A 22,371-nucleotide genomic window follows, 5' to 3' on the forward strand; every position below is an offset into this window, starting at 1 on the left:
ACGTGCCCCTGGGGCACCTCTACTAAGCCCGCCTGGCGCGCAGCACCCTCGGGGTCCATATCACCGACCCGAGTTTCCCGTCTGCGTGTTAAGCTGAATATCTAGTACTTGGCTCGGGGAAGATGTTTCAATAAATGTTTCTTGAATGTGTAGCTAAGTGAGCAACAAGGACAGTAAGTGTGACTGGAACTTGGCAGCTGGGACGTCTAGAAAAGTGCACCACCGGGAAGCTGGGGCCCCCGCTGAGCCCTAAAGCAAACGGGGGGGGACCCAGAAGGGTAGGATTGGTGGGGAGACAGCTGTGTCGATGGAAAGGTAGGACTCGGGCCGGTGCTGGGAAGGGGTCAGGCGGGTCCAGGCGAGCGAGCAGAGCTGTCCGGTGGGAACGCAGCGACGCGCGGGTTTGAAGACGTGCAAGAGACATGTCCGTGCCCGCCGTCTCCTCCAGGTCTGTGTCCGGGAAGTTCCACTTCTAGAGGGAACAACTTTCCCAGTGAGAGTGAAGGGAACGTGAATAGCAGGCAAATTCCTCCTCCCTGTTTTATCACTTAACTTCTATATCCTCCGTGCATATGTAAACACACAAATGCACTTACACATTCTAATAAACCATTGCATTTATTGTACAGTAGGAAGCGTTGCCAGGAAACCAGTTGTCAAGCAAAGCTATATTTTGAAGGGTGGGAGGTGTGTAATTATCTTTAAATACTTTCTCTGGATGGTAATTACTCCACCCCCGCCCCGGCCCGAACCCACGTGACTCTCCTGAGTGGCTGTCTCGGGGAGCGCACGATTCCACGGGTGCCGCCCCGTCTGTCACAGCCGCAGCTGCAGGGCTTCCAGCAGAGCAGCTCCAGACCCCGGGACAGGCCCAGGCATGTGGCACCCACATCGACCGGCCCCAAGCTCGGGGAAGAGCGCAGTCAAGTTCTGGGTTTGAGACATAGTTGGAGTCGGTTCCTCCAAAATGTGGAAGAAAGCAACCGTGATTCCTTTGGCCTCCGAATCACAATTATTGGTGATTTTTGTAAATGAGGTTGTCTCTATTCAAAACATTCTTTGCAACTACAGTGTAACCTATTGCCGACTTAAAAAAATGCACAATGTGAGGGTTGTGAGTTAAGTCTTATTCGGGGCAAAATGAGGAGTATAGCCCGGGAAACAGCATCTCGGATAACTCTGAGAAACTGCTCCAAAGAGGCAGCGGGAAAGTCAGTACATATGTGATTTTTTTGAAGGGGGAGTCCATGCAATCCAGTACATATTTTTGCAGAAGGTTTCTGCTCGTCTCGAGGAGCAGACGTCACCACGAAGGATTTTAGTGCTCTTCTAGATATGAGGAGATGCAAGAATTGGGCTCATAAAATCTTCTCCTGAAAACACCTAACTATCTGAAGGCCTGTCTGCCAGTTTTTCCCAGAGCACAGAGGGCCTCATTCCTGATCGCCACCCTGAGCTCCTTTCAGGGGGTGTCGAAGGTCGGCAGCTGCAGCGGGTCATGATTTAATCCTTGTAGAGGTAGATGGCAAGTGCCAATTTGTAGTTGACTCTATTTAAGATTGGATAAGAGTTTGTCCTGAAAACTCATTTTTCAGGGGGAAAAAAAAAGTCTTACCAACTTTGTCTGCAATATCACCAAGCTCGATCGCAGGAGAAAAGCAGAGTCCCGCCCTGGCGAGAGCAGGCACCTGAGCGCCGTGGTCCAGCACTGCCAGAGGCTGCCCCCCGCTGGGGACCACCTGGGCCCCTGTCCCATTGCCTTGTCCCCCCCCTGCCCCTCCGCCACCCCTGCTGTCGCCCGGTGGTGTGTCTGGAGCATGGAAGCCTCCACAGTGCATTGGGAACCACCGTCTTCTGACCCCCAGGCCTTTCTTCTCCATGTAGCGACTCTCCCCCCAAGTAGCAGCAAACGTCCCTGCCAAGGTTTGGTGCTCCCTGGAGGTGGCGTCCCCGCCCCCTCAGTGACGGGGGTGAGGTCAGGTCAGAACACCACCCCCTTAATCCTTTCTTCCCTCCCTGCCCTGCAAGCCAAAGCCAGGTCCTCCTGCAGCTCCCAGGCAGCAAGGCCCGCCTTAGATGTGCCCCTCGCTTTCTAATCTCAGAACAGATTTCAGCAAAGGTGTGGCAGCAGGATTTTCCACGGACCGTAGGTCACAGAAATAACAGAGTAGAAATATAAATAAAGTCAAGCTCTCCAGAAGGCCATCTGGGGCGTGTGGAGGGTCCTAACAACAGAGTCTTGAGCCTGGGGACCTGGGGACCTGGGACTTCACGCAGATATGAGTGCAGGTGTCCAGGACGACAGCCATCACCACCCCCACCCCCCCTTCTGTCCCAAAGCGGGGGCTCTGTCCTCAGCCGCCCGGTGGGTGTCCCTACGGACACGACCTGCAAGTACCTCAAGGTGTTTCCCGGCCGAGCCCCCCTCCGCAGGGCGCCCATGCTGGTGACAGGGCCTCCTCCAGACGCCCCTCCACCCTTTCTCTCTCCCCTGCGCTCGCGGTCAGTGTCAAAGGCCTGCTGACCCTGCCTCCAAAGTCCATGTCACCTCACTGTCCTCCTTCCGTGAGTAAAGCTGTTGCCTCCATCACCTCCAGCCCGACGGCTGGCCACGGCACCCTTCTTACCATCCCCCAGCTGGACGTTGACCGTGTGGCTGCTCTTGTTGTGTTTGGTTTTCTGGAATCAGATCCCCTCTCGATGCAGGGCCCCCGCAGTCTCCCTGGCACCCCGTACTTCCCTCTTCACATGGTGTTAAACTGGTAAACGTTTGGTCAACGGAATTACCAAATATATCTGCATATTCTCTCAGTATCAGGAGGATGAAACTGGGGACAAGCTGTAAACGCGTCCACCACTGAATTCTAAAACGTGAGCGTTTCCTTGGGATCATCCGGCTTCACGGTCGTCAACCATGGTTACACATGAGAACCATCTGGGGAAACTTAACAAACAGCAGCGGTATTTGGGGGTTATTTAAAAATTACTCAACCCCAGACAAACAGATTTTATTGGGTTGGGGCCCGGGGCCTGGTGTGTTTTTGCTCTTTTTTTTAAACTTTCCCCAGGTGGTTCTATGCACAGCCAGGTTTGATGAAAGTCCCTAACCAGAGGCCATGGGGGCGAGTGTCCCGCGGCCCATGGATGAGCTTTCAGGGCCCACGTATGGCGTGAACTTGCGTGTAGAGGTGGAGGCAGTCTGCCCGTTGTTCTGAACAGAGAATGTAATCTCAAGGGACTCCACAGCCTCCCCTCAAGGCAAAGCACCTCTGGTCCAGGTTCACCTCCCCCTCTTCACGGACAAGGCAGCTAGGGGAGCGCCTGGCGCCTGGGCTGCAGGCGGGGGCGGGGGGAAGCCGCTGGCTCTGCCCTCACCTGGTGTCAGTCCAGACCCCCAACTCCAGGGTCCTTGGTTTTCTCCTGAAAATCGGGACAACGCCTGCTTTGCAGACTTCTTTAAAGGATCTGGGAGAAGACATGAGAAGGGCTGATATGGTACCAGCCAGACATGGGGTTCGCTGATGGTAACCATTACTAGTCCTAGTAATACTAGTCTTACGACTTGCAATACTACTTCTAGTGATGCCGTTACTGTGAAATTAAATAACCTCCCTTCAGCTTTAGGCCAGACCCTCACACAAGGCTGGCCTTGCTTGGGGTCACAGGCCAGGGGGCCACGGTCCCAGAGGAGCAGGGACACCCCCCCCAAAGGCACACCACCAGCCACGAGCCGGTGACCTTGGTGGGACGCTCGTCTCTTCGGCCCTGGTGAGGTCGGGCCAGTTCGGGGAGGGAGGTGGCCACCTTGGAGCATGGCGGCTGGGGACCTGAATTCACAGCCGCCTCCCACCCCGTCCTCCTTCTCTGCCCCTTTGCAGCCGCTACTGGCGCCGGTGGAATCGGTTCTGCAGGAGGAAATGCCGCGCGGCCGTGAAGTCGAGCATCTTCTACTGGCTTGTCATCTTCCTGGTTTTCCTCAACACGCTCACCATCGCCTCTGAGCACTACAACCAGCCCCACTGGCTCACGGAAGTCCAAGGTGAGAGGCCGCCCGGCCGGCCTGCGTTACTCAGGCTGACTCGGCCCTGTCCCGGGGTGGGGAGGCGGGCCATGCCGGACACACCAGGGCCTGGCAGCTTGTGAGCCGTTAAAACACACCAGCTCACTCTACACAGACGGGGCTCCCCTGGCCAGGCGATGCCCCCCCGCCTGCCCCAGCCGTCACCGTTGGGTCCAGGAGACACGGTCACGAGCTGTGGCTTGTTGGGCTACATCAGCTCTTTGGCTGCCCACCCTCCGCCCCCAGTGGGTTTTCAGTACCTGGGACCTCAGTATGGCCTCCAGGTGTGCTGGCCAAAACCTGTGAGGGGCGGTGAGCACAAAGCCAGGGAGCGGACGAGTGTGGCCTGAGCTCAGGGAATGTCCTCGATGGCAGTGGGTCTCACCACCCCTCCCTGGGCCCCAGAAGGGATCTCTCTGGCCAGAGCTCTGGAACCGACCCGGGGGTCAGGCGGACACAGCCTGGACCCGGGGTGTCTCCCGGAACCTAGATGGGGCTCATCTCCCGGTGACAAGGGCAGACAAGGACCCTGGCTCCGGCTCTTGGCTGGTCAGTCTGGGCAGATGGCTCCTCCTCGAGCCTCACTTCTCGTCTCTGGAAAATGGGCGTGGCAGCAGCCCTGCTGCCTGGCAGAGTCGCTGTGAGGGGCAGAGGGTGCGGGGGGTAAGGGCCGTGCTGGAGGTTTGCTGCGGTTGTAACTAGGCCCCTTCCCACCAAGTCCGCGCAGGGAGGGGGGTGTGGCGGGATCGAGCTCTGGGGTTTCCCCGCAGTGATCCGCCACGCTCACCCCCTCTCCGCCTCCTCGCCCCCGTGCGGGTCCCTCCAGACACAGCCAACAAGGCCCTGCTGGCCCTGTTCACGGCGGAGATGCTGCTCAAGATGTACAGCCTGGGGCTGCAGGCCTACTTTGTGTCCCTCTTCAACCGCTTCGACTGCTTCATCGTATGCGGCGGCATCCTGGAGACCATCCTGGTGGAGACCAAGATCATGTCGCCCCTGGGCATCTCCGTGCTGAGATGCGTCCGCCTCCTGAGGATATTTAAGATCACGAGGTGCGTGGCCCGTCATTGCCCCCGGGACCGAGGGGAGGGGAGCCGCTGTGTCCTGGAGGGTCTGTCCTGGGCTCGTGTATTCACCAGAGGCGCATCCTTTGGAGGGTCTTTTGGCTGCTCATATAGACAGTGCAGGGGTGGCAGCCGCGGGGCCTCCAGGGGCATCGGGGACCCAGGCTCCTCTGTCCCTGCTTCACCAGCCCTGGGCCTGCCCTCCACCGAGGTCACAGGCGGCTTCCGGAGGCCGAGCCCTCACCTGTGGGCTCGAGGCAGGAGAAGGGGCTGCCGGCTCCTTCCCGGGCTCCCCCAGAATCTCACCTATACCTCGGCTCTTGGGGCCGCCCGGCAGCTAGAGAGGGAACCTGCTCTTGTAGCTGGGCCTGTGCTGAGCGTGTGCGGCATGAAAGGCAGGCATGAGGCCTTGACATGCCCCCTCCACCCACCGCCCGCCACCCACCCGAAGGCCGCAGCCCCTGAACTCCCCTGGGACAGGCGGGGCGGGGACGGGCAGCCACTCCAGGACAGAAAGTTTCCACCGCGTTGTGACCCATTCTGGGTGTTGAGGTCAGCTTACTGGATCACGACCATCATTTTTATTGAGAGATAATCCACATACTATGTAATTCACTCTTTAAAGTGTACAGTTCAGGGTTTTGTTTTTTTTTTGCGGTACGCGGGCCTCTCACTGTTGTGGCCTCTCCCGTTGCGGAGCACAGGCTCCGGACGCGCAGGCTCAGCGGCCATGGCTCACGGGCCCAGCCGCTCCGCAGCATGTGGGATCTTCCCGGACCGGGGCACGAACCCGTATCCCCTGCATCGGCAGGTGGACTCTCAACCACTGCGCCACCAGGGAAGCCCTGTTCAGGGGTTTTTTACGTATTTGCAGTTTCGCAGCCAACGCCATAGTTCCGTTTTAGCACGTTTCCATCCCCCAAAAGCGGACCCCACGCCCACTCTTCCCTCCTCCACCCTCCCCTCCAGTGCCCGTCACCACCTTGCCTCCATCTCTACAGACCTGCCCTCTCTGGATGGTTCATGTCCATACGATCTGTGCTGCTTTGTGACCAGCCTCTTCCACCTGGCCTGATGGTTTCAGGTCTCCCCCATGTTGTCCAGAGATCAGCGCTTCATTCCTTTTTCATGGCCGAGCCGTGTTCCATTATACGGATATACATCACGTTTTGTTTATTCATTCATCTGCTGGTGGGCATCTGGTTTATTTCTGCCTTTTGGTTCCTGTGAATAATCCGCTAGGAAACATCGTGTTCAGGTTTTCGTGTGGACGTATGTTTTCATGTCTCTTGGATACAAGGAGCAGAATTTCTAGGTCAAATGATAAGTCTATAGTTAAGGTTTTCAGGAAGTGCCAAACTGTTTCCCAAAGAGACTGGACCATTTTACATCCCTACCGGTGATGTATATGGGTTCCAGTTTCTCCTCATTCTCATTTTTAATGGAAGAATGAAATAGGGTGGAAAACATCGAGTGCCTCACGTGAATGTAAACACGTTTCATAAAAATCCCCGAGATCATAGCTGGGTCACAGTATAGTATGTATTTCTCACCGTGGGCTGTGGTCTTCCTCGGAGGGGCACGTCAGAAGCACCTGAAGGGGAGGGGTTCCAACTGTGCCCCCAGAAGGCCAAGCCTCCCATCCTAGAGTCTGATGGGGGGAGACTGCGCGTCAGTGAGACCCTGCTGGGAAGAGTGGGGTTGGTACCGTCCGTGCCAGGCCCTGGACTTAACCGTCTCTGCTCAGAGTGCTCCAAACTTGCGGGGTCGGGGGGGGGCTGCAGGGCACCTGGGTGTGACTGTTCTCTTCCCAGTTCCCTCAGCGGCCCCCCTGCCCCAAACACACCTGCTCCCGTGGGTTCTTTGAGGGTAGGGTGAGACGAGGCATTTAAAGTGTTGAGTTCAGTGCCAGGCATAGAAGGTTCTTGGCAACCGAGCGTTCACTGTGCCTCTGATTGTAACTGTTGTGATTATCAGGAGAAGGAAGAGGGAGGAAAGAGCTAATAGTCACACACACACACACTGTGGCTGTATTTGTTCGTCTGCCGTGTACACACTGTCTGTCCAGCTCTGAGAGGCAGGAAGCGGGCTGCATAGTGTGGGCTGAACCTGGGGGAAGCGGACAGTCCAGCCGGGGAGACGGAGTCCGCTCCTGGAGACAATGAAAGGAAAATCTAAGACAGGATGAAATGAGCTGGCAAAATGGGCAGGGGCGACATCTGCTTTGGGAAGCTGGAGACAGGAGAGCATCCCTGGGGAAGCTTCAAGGTCAGAAGACAGACTCAAAGTATAGGCAGGAGTGAATCCCCAAGTTGGATACTCCTGGGCAACACTTGCCTCGTCCCCGCCCCTGCCCCCAGAAGGAGCTCTTCCCGAATGTCGGAATATCTTGGCACCGCAGAAAATCCTCGAATCAAAATGAAAGTAGTAGGGCTTCCCTGGTGGCGCAGTGGTTGCGAGTCCGCCTGCCGATGCAGGGGACGCGGGTTCGTGCCCCGGTCTGGGAAGATCCCACATGCCGCGGAGCGGCTGGGCCCGTGAGCCATGGCCGCTGAGCCTGCGCGTCCGGAGCCTGTGCTCCGCAACGGGAGAGGCCACAGCAGTGAGAAGCCCGCGTACCGCAAAAAATAAAAAAAAAAAAAAAAAAAAATGAAAGTAGTAGAAACATCATGACAATCCTGTTGAATGTACATCAGCTCTTGCTCTGTGCCGGATAGCCTGACCCCAGTGCTTGCCTGCGTCTGACCTGTAAATCTTCACCATCACCTATAACAGAGGGTGCTGTTATCATTATTCCCATTTTCCAGATGAGAAGACTGAGGGAGTTCAGTCGCTTGCCCAGAGTCGCAAAGCTGCTCAGGGGCGAAGCTGGGACCACAAGGCTCTGTGCCCCGACCATGACCATGGGTTGCAGGGCTGATGGCTCAGCTCTCGTCTGTCTCCAGAGACAGGACGTAAAGGATTTTGACTGATTCTGCTTGCTCCTCCTGGGTCTGCTAAAAGCTATTTTTAATTTGGAGTGTCAGGTGCCTCTTAAGTAATTCTCAAAAGTCCACATGCTTGTGGCTTTGTCTTTGTTTTTTAAACTCCTATAGAAAAGAATTTTGCACCCAGGTATTGTCATAGCGTCTTCACATTGTCATAGAGACTTCACATTCATTCTGTTTCTAATCAACAATTTATTTATTTCTAATCTGAAACTATTGCCGGGAAGCCATTTTTAAGTCTATCTTTATCAGCGAGCTTCCTGAAGCCCCTCCACAAGAAGGATTAGTGGTATTTTCGGATCTCCATAAAGTCTGTAAACAGAATAATTTCTGGTCTAATTGGAAGTTACTTTGGCAAAGGCCATCGTCTTCCTGTTTTCCAGTCTCCAAACTGTCTGGGGGCTTTTGGAAGACAACAGAGTCCAGGTGTGGGAGGGTCCCATGCCCCCTTCTGAACCTGGTCTCCAATATACTCCAGTGGCCAGAAAGTGCCTAAAATAGGGGCTGGGGGTGGGCGTGCTGGTCCCCTGAGACAGGTCAGCCTGGTCGTGCCATCAAACAAGTCTGTTTCTCCCTCTTCTTTTAAAATCTCTTGGAGGAAACTTTGCGACATCCCACTACTATTTTTAACAACGTTTTCTGGACCAGTGGTTGTGATTCGCAAACCTAGATGACCTTCTCAGGAGAGCTCATTAAGGACCCACCACTCCAGAGATTTCAGCCAGCAGCTCCTGGGGAGCTCCAAGCCGGTGGCCCAATGACCTCACTTTGAGAAACTCTGGCCTGATTTTCTGCGGCTGCTCTTTGTCCTCTTTCTTGTCTAAAAATAGGAAGCTTCGTGTATAATTGGAAACTTGATTCTTCCCTCTCCACTCTCTCCGCTAGACAGTAGCCCCGACCCCCCGTGAAGACGGTGCCTCTGATGGCTCTGGACTGAGAAAACTCATCATGATAAAGACCTAATAGGAACCCAGCGAAGTTTTAAAATTGATTTTAATTTTATTAATTTCTACACACCTGAACACATTTGAGGCTCTTTATTTAGAGTGCTAGGATCCTTGGATCCACGGATCCCCTCCTGTAGCTCCAGGCTGCCCTCCTCCCACCCAGGGCCTGCAGTCTAAGGGCCGGGAACACCGATCTAGACCATGGTTCTCAGCCGTGACCTCATGACCCTTCAGGATGTCCAGAGCAGCTCAACAGTGTGTGGCTATTTTCTATTACTAAGGTCATTTGCTATTACTAAGAGCTAAAATACCAAAATTTGTGAATGGTTTCTTTTTGACATCCCAGATACAAGTACATTCGGTATTGCTCCTGTAACACCCTCACTCTTGGTCACTTGCGTCCCCGAAGGCTTTAATGAACGAGCAAGAACCGGGTGGGTTTACAGCTGATCTGTGGTCCCTGCGGGAAGAGAAGCCTTTGGTTTCGGATGACAATGAGTTGCTAGCCTGCTTACATTATTTTGGCACTTGGTCAAAATCTGAGCATGCCTTAGGAAGTATACAGCGTGTAGGCATATCATCCATCCTATGGGTCTCATTTTTTTATAAAAAGACTGGGAACCCTGCACCGGGCTGTCAGTTGATCACTGAGTATTTGCAGTGCTATGGGTGGGAACCTGCAGGTTGAGAACGTCTGGGTGCCTCTGGGAGAACAGAGAGGCACGCACGTGGCCAAGGTCTTTGTCATCTTTGGGTAAATGACCGTGTGCCTTCCAGCCGCGTGATGGACGGGGCTCTTTCTCCTGCTTTGGGGCTCTCTGGGGCTCTAAGTGTTGCCCGGTTTCAACATCTAGTTTGTCTGCTCTTTGTCAGCCCAGCCTGACCTTCCCTCTAGGAGGAGGAAGAAGAGCTTCAGTTTGACTAGATCTGGGTGTGGCTCCGACGTACTAAGTACGTCTCATTTATTATTCAGTTGGTCTTCACGCGCACCACAGCCCCTCCAGCCCTTGCTGTTTTCCCTCTTAAACCCTGAATGCGTCTCTTGCTTCCGCCGCCCTCCCCCAGCAGCTCCCTTCCCCGGCCCTGAGATGTGAGCTCACACTGACTCGGCGCAGACAGACGCACTGGAGAATCGTGACCACACAGGGGCCCACAGCCCCGAGGTGCGAGCCTTTTGCACATCCTCCAGACTCTGAGCTCTCCATGTAACTGCCGGTCTGGCCACGAGCATCAGACCCTCCCGGCCCCCTTCTCAGGGCCCCAGGGAGGCTCTGAGCTCCTCATGGACCACTATTATAAAGGTAACTTTGGCGTCCGCCCAGTTGCCGGGCGGGGGCCTATGGAGAAGGCAGCTCAGACGCTAGAGCCCGCGGGCCGGCCGTCAGCGAGGAAGGTGCTTATTCTCGGGGGTTAAGGAGACAGGGGAGGACGACGTCTGGCTCCCTGTCTCACCCCGACACAACCACAGGGCCGACTGGGTACTCTGAGAGGCTCACAGGAGCCCTGCCTAAATCCCACGGTCAAGGTCAGGACACCCTGCCCGTGGTGATCAGCTCACATCCCCCAGGGGGGTTCCATCCCCTGTGTGACCGAGGCCTCTGACGCAAACAGGGAAGACAAGGCCTTTGAGTTTGTTGCCCAGGTGGGGTTTGGCTGGAGAGTGACGAACATAAACTGTGCATCCGGCCCGGGGACAGAGGGCGGGGTGGGGAACAGCAGGCGCTCAGCCGGCAGGTTTGGCCTGGGGTGGGCGGGACATGCCTCTGGGGAGAATGATTCCGAGCCACAGGAGGGATGAAGAGAGACCATGACCCCAAGGGTGACCCGGCAGGGGAGGCGAGTCTCTCCAGCGGCCTGTGCTTCGGGGGCTGAGACCCCCAGTGCTGGAGGGTTCTTCTGTGCACGTGGACGCACGCGGGTGTCACTCTGAAGAGGCGGCCTTGGTTCTTCTCAGTTTCTCTACAAGGTTCTAGACCTGGAGTTCTTTGTTTTGCTAGTGCCCACTTCTCTCCAAAGCGCTTTCTTTTTTGGCGTGAGTGTGTGTATTTCAGTCTTAATCAATTGGGATGAAAGCCCCCTTCGACGGTGAATATGCCGTCAACCCTCCAGTCCACCACCCACCAAGCCTCCTGGAGGGAGAGGGATCCGGGGACACGGGGCCACAGCGGTCACAGACACCAGGACCAGGCTGACAGCAAGAAGGACAGAGATGCAGGACCTGCAGGGCCTTCCCATCGCCCTGCCCGGAGGCTGCCACCTGGCACTTACAACCCTCTTTGGCATCACTGTTGAGGAGAACCCACCCTACTCCCTGCCATCTGCCATGGCGAGCCAGGCCCCAGATTCCATCCGTCTCCTCTGAGCTCCGCAGCATCCCCACAGCGATCCCCGTGTCGGCCTTCCAGGGAGTGCACGTAGGGATGGACGGCCTTCCGTCCAGCGAGCGGGGTCCCTCGTGACGCCAGGCCACTGGCACCAGCTCTGCTCGGTTAGTGCTGCTCCAAAGGCACAGAGCACAGGTGGCAGGCCACACGAGGGGACCTCCACTCTGCCCTGCTGGACGGGAAGCAACAGCAGGCTGAACGCAAGCAGCACCCACAACCACGACCTGGTCCAAGGGCAGCATCTCCTCAGCCCAGGCGTGTCCGTGAGCAGGTGGGCTGGGTCAGGTACTTGGGCGCAGTCTGGCTCGTGAACCAACGCTGGCAGGTGCCCTCAGACCTACAGCCACTTGTTCTGGGCCCCCGGGGGGGACGCTTTCCCCAGGAGAGACTCGTGTTCACACTGCTCCCTGGAAGCCTACCCAAGCGTCTAGAAGCCACGGCGACCGTACTTTCTATGTAGCAAACTGAGGCATCGTAGACTTTTTTTCTTTTTTCCATTTTTTGAATCAAGGCATACAGTTGATCCTTGAACAACAGGGGTTTGAACTGCGAGGGTTCACTTCCATGCAGATTTTTGCGCACTGCAGGTCTACACAGTCCGAGGTTGGTTGGATTCGAGGACACCGACTGTCAAGGTATTCTCGGATTTTCAACCGCTGAGGGTCGGTGCCCTAACCCCTGTGTTGTTCAGGGGTCCACTGTAATTGACATATAACACGATATTCGTTTCAGGTGAACAACATAATGTTTCCATATTTGTATAAATTAGGAAGTGATCACCACAAGTCGAGTTAACATCCGTCACCACACGATGTTTCTTTTCTTGTGATGAGAACATTTTTTTTTATAAATTTATTTATTTATTTTTATTTATTTATTTTTGGCTGTGTTGGGTCTTCGTTTCCGTGCGAGGGCTTTCTCTGGCTGCGGCGAGCTGGGGCCACTCTTCATCGCGGTGCGCAGGCCTCTCACTGTCGCGGCCTCTCCCGTTGCGGAGCACAGGCTCCGGACGCACAGGCTCAGCGGCCATGGCTCACGGGCCCAGCCGCTCCGCGGCATGTGGGATCCTCCCGGACCGGGGCACGAACCCGTGTCCCCTGCATCGGCAGGCGGACTCTCAACCACTGCGCCACCAGGGAAGCCCGTGATGAGAACATTTTAAGATCTATTCTCTTGGCACCTTTCAGTAAAATATAGTATTGCTAACTGTAGTCACCATGCCGTACATCACATGCCCAGGACTTATTGGTTTTATAACTGGAGGTTTGTAGCTTTTGACCCCCCCGCACCCAGTTTGCCCACCTCCCCCCACCCCACGCTTCTGGGGACCAGTCTGTCCTCCTGACACGTAATAGTGTGACGAGTGGTCTGGTGGTGGAAGCTCAGGAACCCCCGGATCTAGGGAAGCCACAGAATCAGGAGTGACATTGCGGGGAGGGCAAGAGCCATTCTTCACCTTTGAGCAAAGTGGGTTTGACTCGGGTGAGTGTGAGACCCGACCCCAGCCCTGCTGCACACACACGCGGTCTGTGTCACCCCCAGCCCCGTCCCCTTGCCTTCCCTTCATTAAGTACACAGGTGTCATGTTGAAGGTTTGTTCCTTCATCCAGCAAAATACTCCCAGGGCACCTCCTTTGGCTGTGCTCCCAGCACAAGCCCTGCTCTCTGGACCGTCCCCCCGGAGGGGATGAGCGTGTAAAATGCAGGCTGGGGACAGGGTGGCTGCCAGGAGGGCGTTGAGCAGGCCCCGGGGGACTGAAGGAGGGAGCCCTGCAGACCCCAGGGCCGGGCCGGCCAGTGGGGTGGATGCAGGCGGGACAGTGGGGGTCCGGGCGGCAGCCTCGCAGCGGGTAGCAGGGGAGGTGCCGTCCACAGGGTCTGCGGGGCCTTGGGCGGGGCCTTGGAGAGCGTCCTGCCGCCCGGCCGAGGAGGAGTCGGAGGTCACAGGGCGCCCGGAGTTGTCGGGGATTCTGAGAGTAGGAACGTGGCCGGGGGTGTCCGCCGGCTTTCTCACCGTTAATGAGCCCTTTCCCTCTGTGACTACGGCGTAATCCATGGAGAGATATCGGGGCCTGTGAGCCCCCTGCTCCCCAGAGGCCTTCCCCCCGTGACGGTCTGCACCTGAATCACTGACTCGTTCATTCATTCATGCATTCATTCATTCCTACTCTCCGTTTGACACGGTCTGTAAAGCAAACCCCTCTCTCCTTTCTTTAACGTCAGTGGATTCGATTTTTTTCAGGGTATAACTTATTACTGTCGCTGAGAGCACCGGCGGCGGCAGTGCGTTCGCGGCGCCTCACCTGGGCGGGGGGCTGAGCAGCTGCAGGGGGCGGGGGCGGGACAGGGGAGACGCCGGCCTGGGGGGCAGGTGCCGGAGGGGCTGTAGCCTGGCTCCGAGGACGGGGTTGTGGCTGTGGGTGTGAGGCCACCTGGAGGGCAACCCCAAGGGTCTGGGCTCGAGCCAGAGACGGCGGCTGTGCTTCACTGCGACGGCGTGATGGTGGGGTGGGCCACGGGGCTCGGTCAGGCCAGCGGCTCGTGCTGGGAACCCCCCATCGACTGAGAGAGGGCTGCGCGCCCCTCAGGACATGGGAGCAGGAGAAGAGCCTTCCGACCACAGGCTCGGCCCCTGTAGGCGGCTCAGTAGGCCTCCTCCGCCCAGCGTCCCCAGGAGGTCTCCACCACCCCCAGGACGGGTGACACAGCCGTGCTCCGTCCAGGCCCTAGTCCAGGCCAGCGGGCCCCTCCCACTCACCCTGGGCCACACCCCACCCCGAGCAGACCCCCTCCCGCACGGTGACTTTCTTCCTCGGGTCCGGGGCCTCCTTGGCCAGTGCCCCTGGGCCCGTGGCCGGCAGACAGCCTGAACCTCAGCGCTGGGCTGGTCTATTTCCCTCACGTCCACGGGCCTCGGGAAAACTAAGGCACCAACTTTTATGGCCATGAAGACTTTCCCAGAATATTCTGTGCAGTTTAGGGGCTGTGTGACCTTAACCTCCAGGCAGACACTGTCCACCCCACCCAGTACAGCGGGACGTTCTCATTACAAATACGCTCCGGAGTTTCGGTTCCTAAATACCGGCTTGCTGACGGGGGCTGGGTGCCCGCACAGCAGTGATTCATGGTTCCGAGCGAGGCCTGGGAATCGGCATTTAGAGAATGGTTTCCTACCCCCCACCCCTGGCATGTCATCTCCAGACAGGTCTGGGAGCTTTCAGTGTAAGAGGGGAGGGCGTCCCAGCCCCCACAGAGGTCCTCTAACCCCTTGCTTATACAGAACGATTAGTACAATCTCTAGCCGACCGGGGCCAGGCAGCCCGTCACACACACCAGGCTGCACAGAATCTATTTGAGGACAGAGATGCAGGGGATGGAAGGAAAGCCTCTGGCCTCTGCCCTCAAGAACTCAAGCCTATTTGGGTGAGACAAGGCTGTCACAAATGTGGAACAGGTAAGAGCCTTTCTAGGGCAGATACAAATCAATGTATATTAACATTCCGCGAACAGAGGGCGTGTGGCTGGCAGGCAGGGTAGAGGCGGAGCAAGGCTGAGTGTGAAGGAGAAAGAGCTTGAGAGACTCCAGGTTGGGGAGACACTCATGTTTACACCCAAACTGTTGGCCCATCTGCTTCTGTCACTAATGGAGCCGTTCTCCAGGGAGAGGTGCCCAAGTTGGGGTGCAGCTGCCAGGCTGCAGTGGGGCGTGGTTTGCAAGGCACTGTCTCGAACAGCAGAAACAATTCCCTGTCTGCCTTGGTGAAAAGCCTGGAACATCTGAGTGGAGGAGATCAAGGTTGTGACCTGAAAGGCAGCTGGGTCGGGCTAGTGCTGCAGGGAAGTGAGACGCACTTGGCCAGCTGGGCGCGTGTCCCTTTTGCTGCAGTGCATTCCTTACCCTGAACAGACCCTGTCCCGGGTACCCAAGCCCCTTCCAGGGCCATTCGTGTCCCCCCACTTCCCCAAGACAGGGCTTTTCCCCACTCGTCCCCACAGTGAAGGGTGTCCGCGCTCACAGCGGAGAGATGCAGGGCCCCGTCTGCCACAGGCTGTCGCTGTGGACTGGGTGCGTTTGCTGCAATCCGGGATCTCCCAAGCTGGCCTGATTATCAGAATCCTCTGCGACCCGTGTTCAAAACAGATTTCTGGGCCCCAAACGACAGCTATTGAATCAGAATCTCCAGAAGAGAGGCCTTTTAAACAAACCAACTCTTTGGACCAAGTGAATTTGGGAAGCCTTAGTAAACACACCCCCTCTTACCCACGGGTGACCCAGGCCACCCTCCCCCGTGGGTGACCCCATTCATGACTGGGCTGGGCTGAGGCCCGCATTCTGGAAAAAAAAAATTTTTTATGTTTTTTTTTTTGTCTAAAGATCAGTAGTGATAACAATAATTACTAACCTTTATCACCTGTGTGCCAGGCACTATACTGGGGTCTTTTTTTTTAATGAAGAGCTGGAATTATATTTTTTCTAGTTTTACTGAGAAATAATTGACAAACATCAGTGTCTACATTTAAGGTGTACAGCATGATGGTTTGTTTTCTATACATTGTGGAATGATTGTGACAGTAGATTTAGTTAACGTGTGTCATCGCATAGAGACAGTGTGAAAAAAGAAAAAAATTACCCTTGTGATGAGAACGCTTAGGGTTTACTGTCCTAACAGCTGTTACATATAACACACAGCAGTGGTGGCTACAGTCATCATGCTGTACGCTACATTCCTAGTATTTATTTATCTATAACTGGAAGTTTGTGCCTTTTGACGCCCTCCCTCCTGTTCTCCCTCCCACCATCCCCCGCCTCTAGTAACCACAAATCTGATCTCCTTTTCTGTGAGTTTGGTGGGAGGTTTTGTTTGTTTGTGTCTGGTTTTGGATTTTTTTAGATTCCACATACCGGGGAGGTCATATGGTATGTGTCTCTCTCTGTCTGACTTATTTCACTAAGCATAATGCCCTCCAAGTCCATCCATGCTGTTGCAAATGGCAAGATTTTCTTCTTCTTTATGGCTAAATAATATCCCATTGGAGATAACGTACGCCACATTTTTCTTTCTCCGTTTCTCCGTTCATGGACACTTAGGTTGTTTCCATGTCTTGGTTATTATGAATAATGCTATAGTGAATGTATCCTTTGGATATGTTCCCAGAGGTAGAATTGCTGGAAGGTACGGTAGCTCTATTTTAAATTATCCTGAGGAAGCTTCATTTTGTTTTCCACAGCGGCTGCACCAACTTACATTCCCACCAGCAACGCACAAGGGTTCCCTTTTCTCCACATTCTCACCAGCACTTGTTATCTCTTGTCTTTCTGATGATGGGCATTCTAACAGGTGTGAGGTGATATCTCTTGGTTTTGATTAGCATTTCCCTAACGATTAGCAACGTTGAGCATCTTTTCACGTGCCTGTTGGCCGTTTGTATGTCTTCTTTGGAGAAGTGTCTATTCGGGTCTGGTTTTTTAAAGTATTTATTTATTTTTATTTGGTTGTGCTGGGTCTTAGATACGGCATGCGAACTCTTAGTTGTGGCATGTATGTGGGACCTAGTTCCCCGACCAGGGCTCGAACCCGGGCCCCCTGCATTGGGAGCATGGAGTCTTAACCACTGCGCCGCCAGGGAAGTCCCTGTCTGTTTTTTTTAATAGGATTATTCGGGGTGTTTTTTGTTTGTTTGTTTGTTTCGCTATTAAGTTGCATAAGTTCTTTATATATTTTGGATATTAATCTCTTATCAGATATATGGTTTGCAAGTGTTTTTTTCCCATTTTGTAGGTCGTCTTTTCACTTTGTTGATGGTTTCCTTTGCTGTGCAGAAGCTTTTTAGTTTGATGTAGTCCCACCTGTTTATTTTTTATTTGGTTGCCGTTGCGGGGAGTGGCTTTCTTTTAGTTGTTTGGTTTTGTTTTGTTTTTGCGGTACGCAGGCCTCTCACTGCTGTGGCCTCTCCTGTTGCGGAGCACAGGCTCCGGACGCGCAGGCTCAGTGGCCATGGCTCACGGGCCCAGCCGCTCCGCGGCATGTGGGATCTTCCCGGACCGGGGCACGAACTCGTGTCCCCTGCATCGGCAGACGGATTCTCAACCACTGCGCCACCAGGGAAGCCCAGGGGGCGAGTGGCTTTTTAAAAACTGTTATCTCATGTAATCCTCCCAATAACGTACTGAAGCGTGTGCTACCGCTGCCCCTATTTTTTCAGACGGTGGGACACAGGAGGAAGGGAGGTTAAGCAACTCCCCCAAAGACACGTGTAGAGCTCGGTCGGAACCAGACTCCTGACCTGGGGCCCCTGAATTAACTCACTCACACTCTAATTGTGAGCTGGCCAGCCAAGTCCCACCACCACGCTGCCCCAAGGACAGGGCCAAAAGGAGGGCGCTGCAGCCGGTCTCAAAGGCCCTGGTGGGTGGGGCAATGGGGCAAGAGGTGATGGAGGCTCACCCCGCCCCCCCGTCCCCAGGTACTGGAACTCCCTGAGCAACCTGGTGGCGTCCCTGCTGAACTCCGTGCGCTCCATCGCCTCCCTGCTGCTGCTGCTGTTCCTCTTCATCATCATCTTCTCCCTCCTGGGCATGCAGCTCTTCGGGGGGAAGTTCAACTTTGATGAGATGCAGACCCGGAGGAGCACGTTCGATAACTTCCCGCAGTCCCTCCTCACCGTGTTTCAGGTATGGACTCTTCGCTGCCGGGACTGTGCTCTGGGGGGAGGGCCAGGGCCGGGGGGCGGGGGAGGAAGGAGCTTCCCGCCCCCTCCCACGGGGCAGCCAGAGCCAGAACAGGTCGGCCACAGGAGCCCAGGACAGTCTGTAGCTCTCCTTCCCCGACCCCCAGGAAATTCCGCTGTTGGATGGACCTCTGGGGGAAAAAAGAAAAGATCCAATTAAGTGGCTTAAAAACTGTTTCTTAGCCGTGGACACCTTTATGCAAATACATTCTACGTGGAAGCCCAAAATATCAACAAAGGAAAGTGGACGGCCCTTGCTGGGGAGGGGAGGGGGACGGGTGTCTTTCCTACCCTTCACGCTCGCCCCCAGGAAAATACGACTACCGTCGAATTTGTGACTTCACGGATATGCTGGCTTAAGGCCAAGCTAAAGTAGCACTTAAGTTTAAAAGCAGATCGATTTACAGATTAAACTGGGTAATATGGGGATGTTGCCAAAATCTTAAAGATGGTACCCAGAGTCCTCACGTTTGGAGCAAACCAGGGGACCTGTGGCCCCTTAGTGAACACGCTTACCTTGACGACGTAACCCGAGGGTCAGCCATGGAGCACTGTCCCTGGGGGTAGGAGGTATTTTGCCCAGGAAGCTCTTTTAGTCAATCAGATAAGTTGTGCCGGTGGCCACGCACTCTGTCTAAGGAGAGGGCTGGACTTGCGGGGGTCACAGCTCAGAGCCCTGGGAGGAGAACGGGGTGGGCAGGAGGCGGGGGAGGAAGAGAGAGATGTCAGACGCTTCTGTCTCGCAGGGGGCTGGGCAGGGGAGTTTCGGGTTTGCTGCTGGTCTAACGCTGTGTCCCTTATTGGTGGGAATGTGTCATTCAGATCCTGACCGGGGAGGACTGGAATTCGGTGATGTATGATGGGATCATGGCTTATGGCGGCCCCTCTTTTCCAGGGATGTTAGTCTGTATTTACTTCATCATCCTCTTCATCTGTGGAAATTGTATCCTTTGCTCCTGCCTCCCCCCACCCCGCCCCCGCTGCCCCGCTCTCAGCCTACAGCTCGATGCCAATAGCTGTGCCCCGCAGGTCCTGACTAGGGGGGGAACCCAGGGCCCTCCCCCCAGGGGAAGCAGGGAAGGGCAGGCTTGGGAGGGTACGTCCAGCCCCAACCACCTCAGCGGTGCAGGTGTCTGGGTGGGAGCCCGGAGCCTGGGCCCGGCGGGGGGGATGCGAGGCGTCCCCCAGCCTCCGATTCCGGGAGCGCATCCTTGCCTTGGCCCAGGCGAGCAGCCCCTGCCCAGTGTTGTGCTTGCAGCCACTCACTCGGACCCCGATGTGCACACTGGCTGCCCCAGCGCAGGGCCCCTGCCCGGGGAGGACAGATCCTCCGCCCCGGAAGTGACATTCACCCGTCGCCCTGCTCTCGGGCCAGGGTCCCTCCCTCTGAAGCCACCCTGCGGGAAGTTAGCTGCAGGCAGAGTGGACAGGCTACGGGCAGGTTCCCGGGTCCCGGGCTGCTGGCACCCCTCTTCCCGTCCTGTCCCCGCGGGTTGTGTGCACAGGGGCTCGGAAAGTAAATCACAGAAGATCTGGACACAGAGGCCAGTGGGCGGCCTCGGGCACACCCAGGGCTGCCCACCTAGCGTCCTGGGAACGGGGTGGAAATAGCAGTGCCTCCGACCTAACGGGCCGGGTGAGGCTGAACAGGATGGCGCACGCCCAGCCCCTGTCCTTGCGGGGCCGCGGCTTGTGCTCCCCGTGTGAGCCGGAGCCTCCCGGGGCCTGGGGTGGAAGGTGGGCCTGACCAGCGTTAACCTCTTGGCTGGACGGGCTCTGATCCGGTTCTCTGACCTACAGTGCCTGCGTCCGAGTCTGGGGTGGTGGGAGAAGAAAGGGCAAACTCCGCTCCAGTTAGGAGCTCGGTGGACCCTCCCAGGGCCTCTGTCTGAACAGGGTCACAGCGGGAGGGGCAGGGTGAGCGGGCACCTCCTGGCAGTGGTAATGGCCACTCTGCACCCCGTCCCGCTGCAGCGCTGCTTCCGGTGTCAGTCACGGGCGGTCATCTCGACACCGGCAGTTAAAGAGCGAGGCCCGGCTGCCGGCCGCACCCCCCCCCCCGCCAGCGGGCCGGCTCTCGACCCCGCAGAAAACCCCGGGAAGCTAGTGGGGTGATGGGGCTCGGAGCCCCTCCCCGGGGGGAGCTCTGCCCCCACGTGTCCTGCCCCCTCCCGCCCCCGTGCCCATCCACAACCCCAAGTCCAAGGGTCATTTTCTTTAAGAATGGGCACAAACAGATATCCTACTGAATGTGTTCTTGGCCATTGCCGTGGACAACCTGGCTGACGCCGAGAGCCTCACCTCTGCCCAGAAGGAGGAGGAAGAAGAGAAGGAGAGGAAGAAGCTGGCCAGGTAACCGCCAGCTTCCGCGGCCCGGCCTGGGGTGCCGCTCCCCTCGGCGCTCAGGAGATGCTCCGCCCTGCCTGGCCGTCCCTCCTGGAAGGGGGCTGGTTGGGGGCTCTCTGTGTGAGTTGAGCCTCCCCCCTAATTCCTGGGCATTGCTCTAAGTGGGGACCACCGTGAATTACGTCTCTGGGAAGGTGTTGTGTTGCCCCACGTGTCCAGGAAGGTGGCGGGTTCCCTATTGAGAGGGGAGGTCAGGAGAGGTGGTGGGGGTAGGGGGAGGGCGGGGGCGGCAGCCGCTCACGGGAGAGGTCCAGCTCCAGCTGAAGAGCCACGAGAAGACAAGCCAGGGCCCCACTGTGTCCTCGTCCTTGTCTACGTGGACCGTCACGGCCACACCTCTGCTGAGTACTGAGCAGGAGCCTTTCTCTGGGTTAGACGGGGACTGAGCCTCTGAGAAGCCGGACTCTTCAACTGAATGCCGGACAGAGCCGGGTGGGGCCAGAGCCGGGCGGGGCCCAGCGCCCCTGTGATTGAGCGCATGGCATGGGCCCCAGCAGACCACAGGGCAGCTCCCTATCAATCTGGTCACATCCCTTTCTTTTCTCTCCTGCGGACCGGCCAGGACTGCCAGCCCAGAGAAGAAACAAGAGATGGTGGAGAAGCCGGCTGTGGAGGAGACCAAGGAGGAGAAAATCGAGCTGAAATCCATCACGGCGGATGGAGAGTCCCCCCCTGCCACCAAGGTGAGGGGCCGAGGCCCAGGGGAGGAGGACACGGTCCTCCTGGGCCAGACACCGGGGTGGGGGGGGGCGGTGAGAAGGGGCTGGGGAGGGTGGACAGCAGAACTGGGCGCAGAGAGAAGGAAGGCCAGCCGTCTGCTGGGGTCCTGAGGGATGTGCGCAAGGAAAAAGGATGTGTTTCTGAGTCGACAGCTCAGCCTACACTAGGCGGCAATTTTAAGGCTACCCGAAGCCTCTAAAGCTGTGGACCTTGTCTAACTGGACCCTCCTTCTCTCCTTGGCTGCCTAGATCAACATGGACGACCTCCAGCCCAACGAGAATGAGGACAAGAGTTCCTACCCCAACCCGGAAACCACAGGTACCAGCCCACAGCCTGGCCTGGGGGTGGGGGGATCTGGGGGTGGACACCCCACTGTAAAGCCACGTGCTGGTCCCAGTTCCCCCACAAGCAAGGGCCCTGCCAGATCCCTCGGCTCGGCTGCAGTACTGCTGGTTATCCTCTGGGGGGCAGGGTGTTTGCTCCTTGTTTCCTCATTATGACAACAGAAGATTGAATGCATCGTGTTTGAGCGATGCCTTTGGGTCTCTGGAAGCTGGATCCCGTATACATTTAAGGTTTATTATAGCCTATGCTGTAAACTCATTAGTAAGTTACATAACTTATTAGGATAACATATGTCACAGCATCTTGCTCACTTAATAATAAATCCCAAAGCTGTCCTGTCCTCACCCGGAAGGCGGTGCTGAGCACAGCGCAGCCGCCACCGCTTGCTGCTCTGCAGGATGCGTTCAGAGCTCTGCCGTCTGGTCCGTCAACTGGCAGGCAGGCCCCCTGGAGAGGGTTTCACGTCAGGAGCCCATCAGCCCCCGTCAGGAGCCCATCAGCCCCCCTCAGGAGCCACTTCCCTGCGTCAGGAAACCACACCCTGTGTGAGCCCTGACCTGCCCTCCTTCTACAGAGAATTGCACATGTTATCACGAGCTTCAAGCTCAAAGCCACGACACACCGTCAAGCCACCGTGGGTCTGGCTGACACCCCTCCCCGCACAGGTTGGGCTGTGTCGGGTCACAGCCCTGTCGGGAGCCTGAAAACCTTCTGCGTTCGTGACCGCT

The 22,371-nt window shown here is 56.5% G+C and overlaps 1 protein-coding gene across 1 annotated transcript in view; it reads left to right on the top strand.

The window, feature by feature from the left end:
* CACNA1C (calcium voltage-gated channel subunit alpha1 C) overlaps positions 1-22,371 on the top strand; it is a gene marked incomplete at its 3' end in the record, with an annotated part of 148,632 nt that overhangs the window by 54,061 nt on the left and 72,200 nt on the right. The window contains exons 7-13 of the mRNA XM_079714279.1: positions 3,879-4,039; positions 4,887-5,112; positions 17,908-18,115; positions 18,994-19,114; positions 20,409-20,523; positions 21,140-21,260; positions 21,547-21,616. Coding sequence (XP_079570405.1) covers positions 3,879-4,039; positions 4,887-5,112; positions 17,908-18,115; positions 18,994-19,114; positions 20,409-20,523; positions 21,140-21,260; positions 21,547-21,616 — 1,022 coding nt within the window. The remainder of the gene's footprint in view (positions 1-3,878; positions 4,040-4,886; positions 5,113-17,907; positions 18,116-18,993; positions 19,115-20,408; positions 20,524-21,139; positions 21,261-21,546; positions 21,617-22,371) is intronic.

This window comes from Hyperoodon ampullatus (assembly GCF_949752795.1).
Source record: "Hyperoodon ampullatus genome assembly, chromosome: 11".
Classification (NCBI taxonomy): Eukaryota; Metazoa; Chordata; class Mammalia; order Artiodactyla; family Ziphiidae; genus Hyperoodon; species Hyperoodon ampullatus.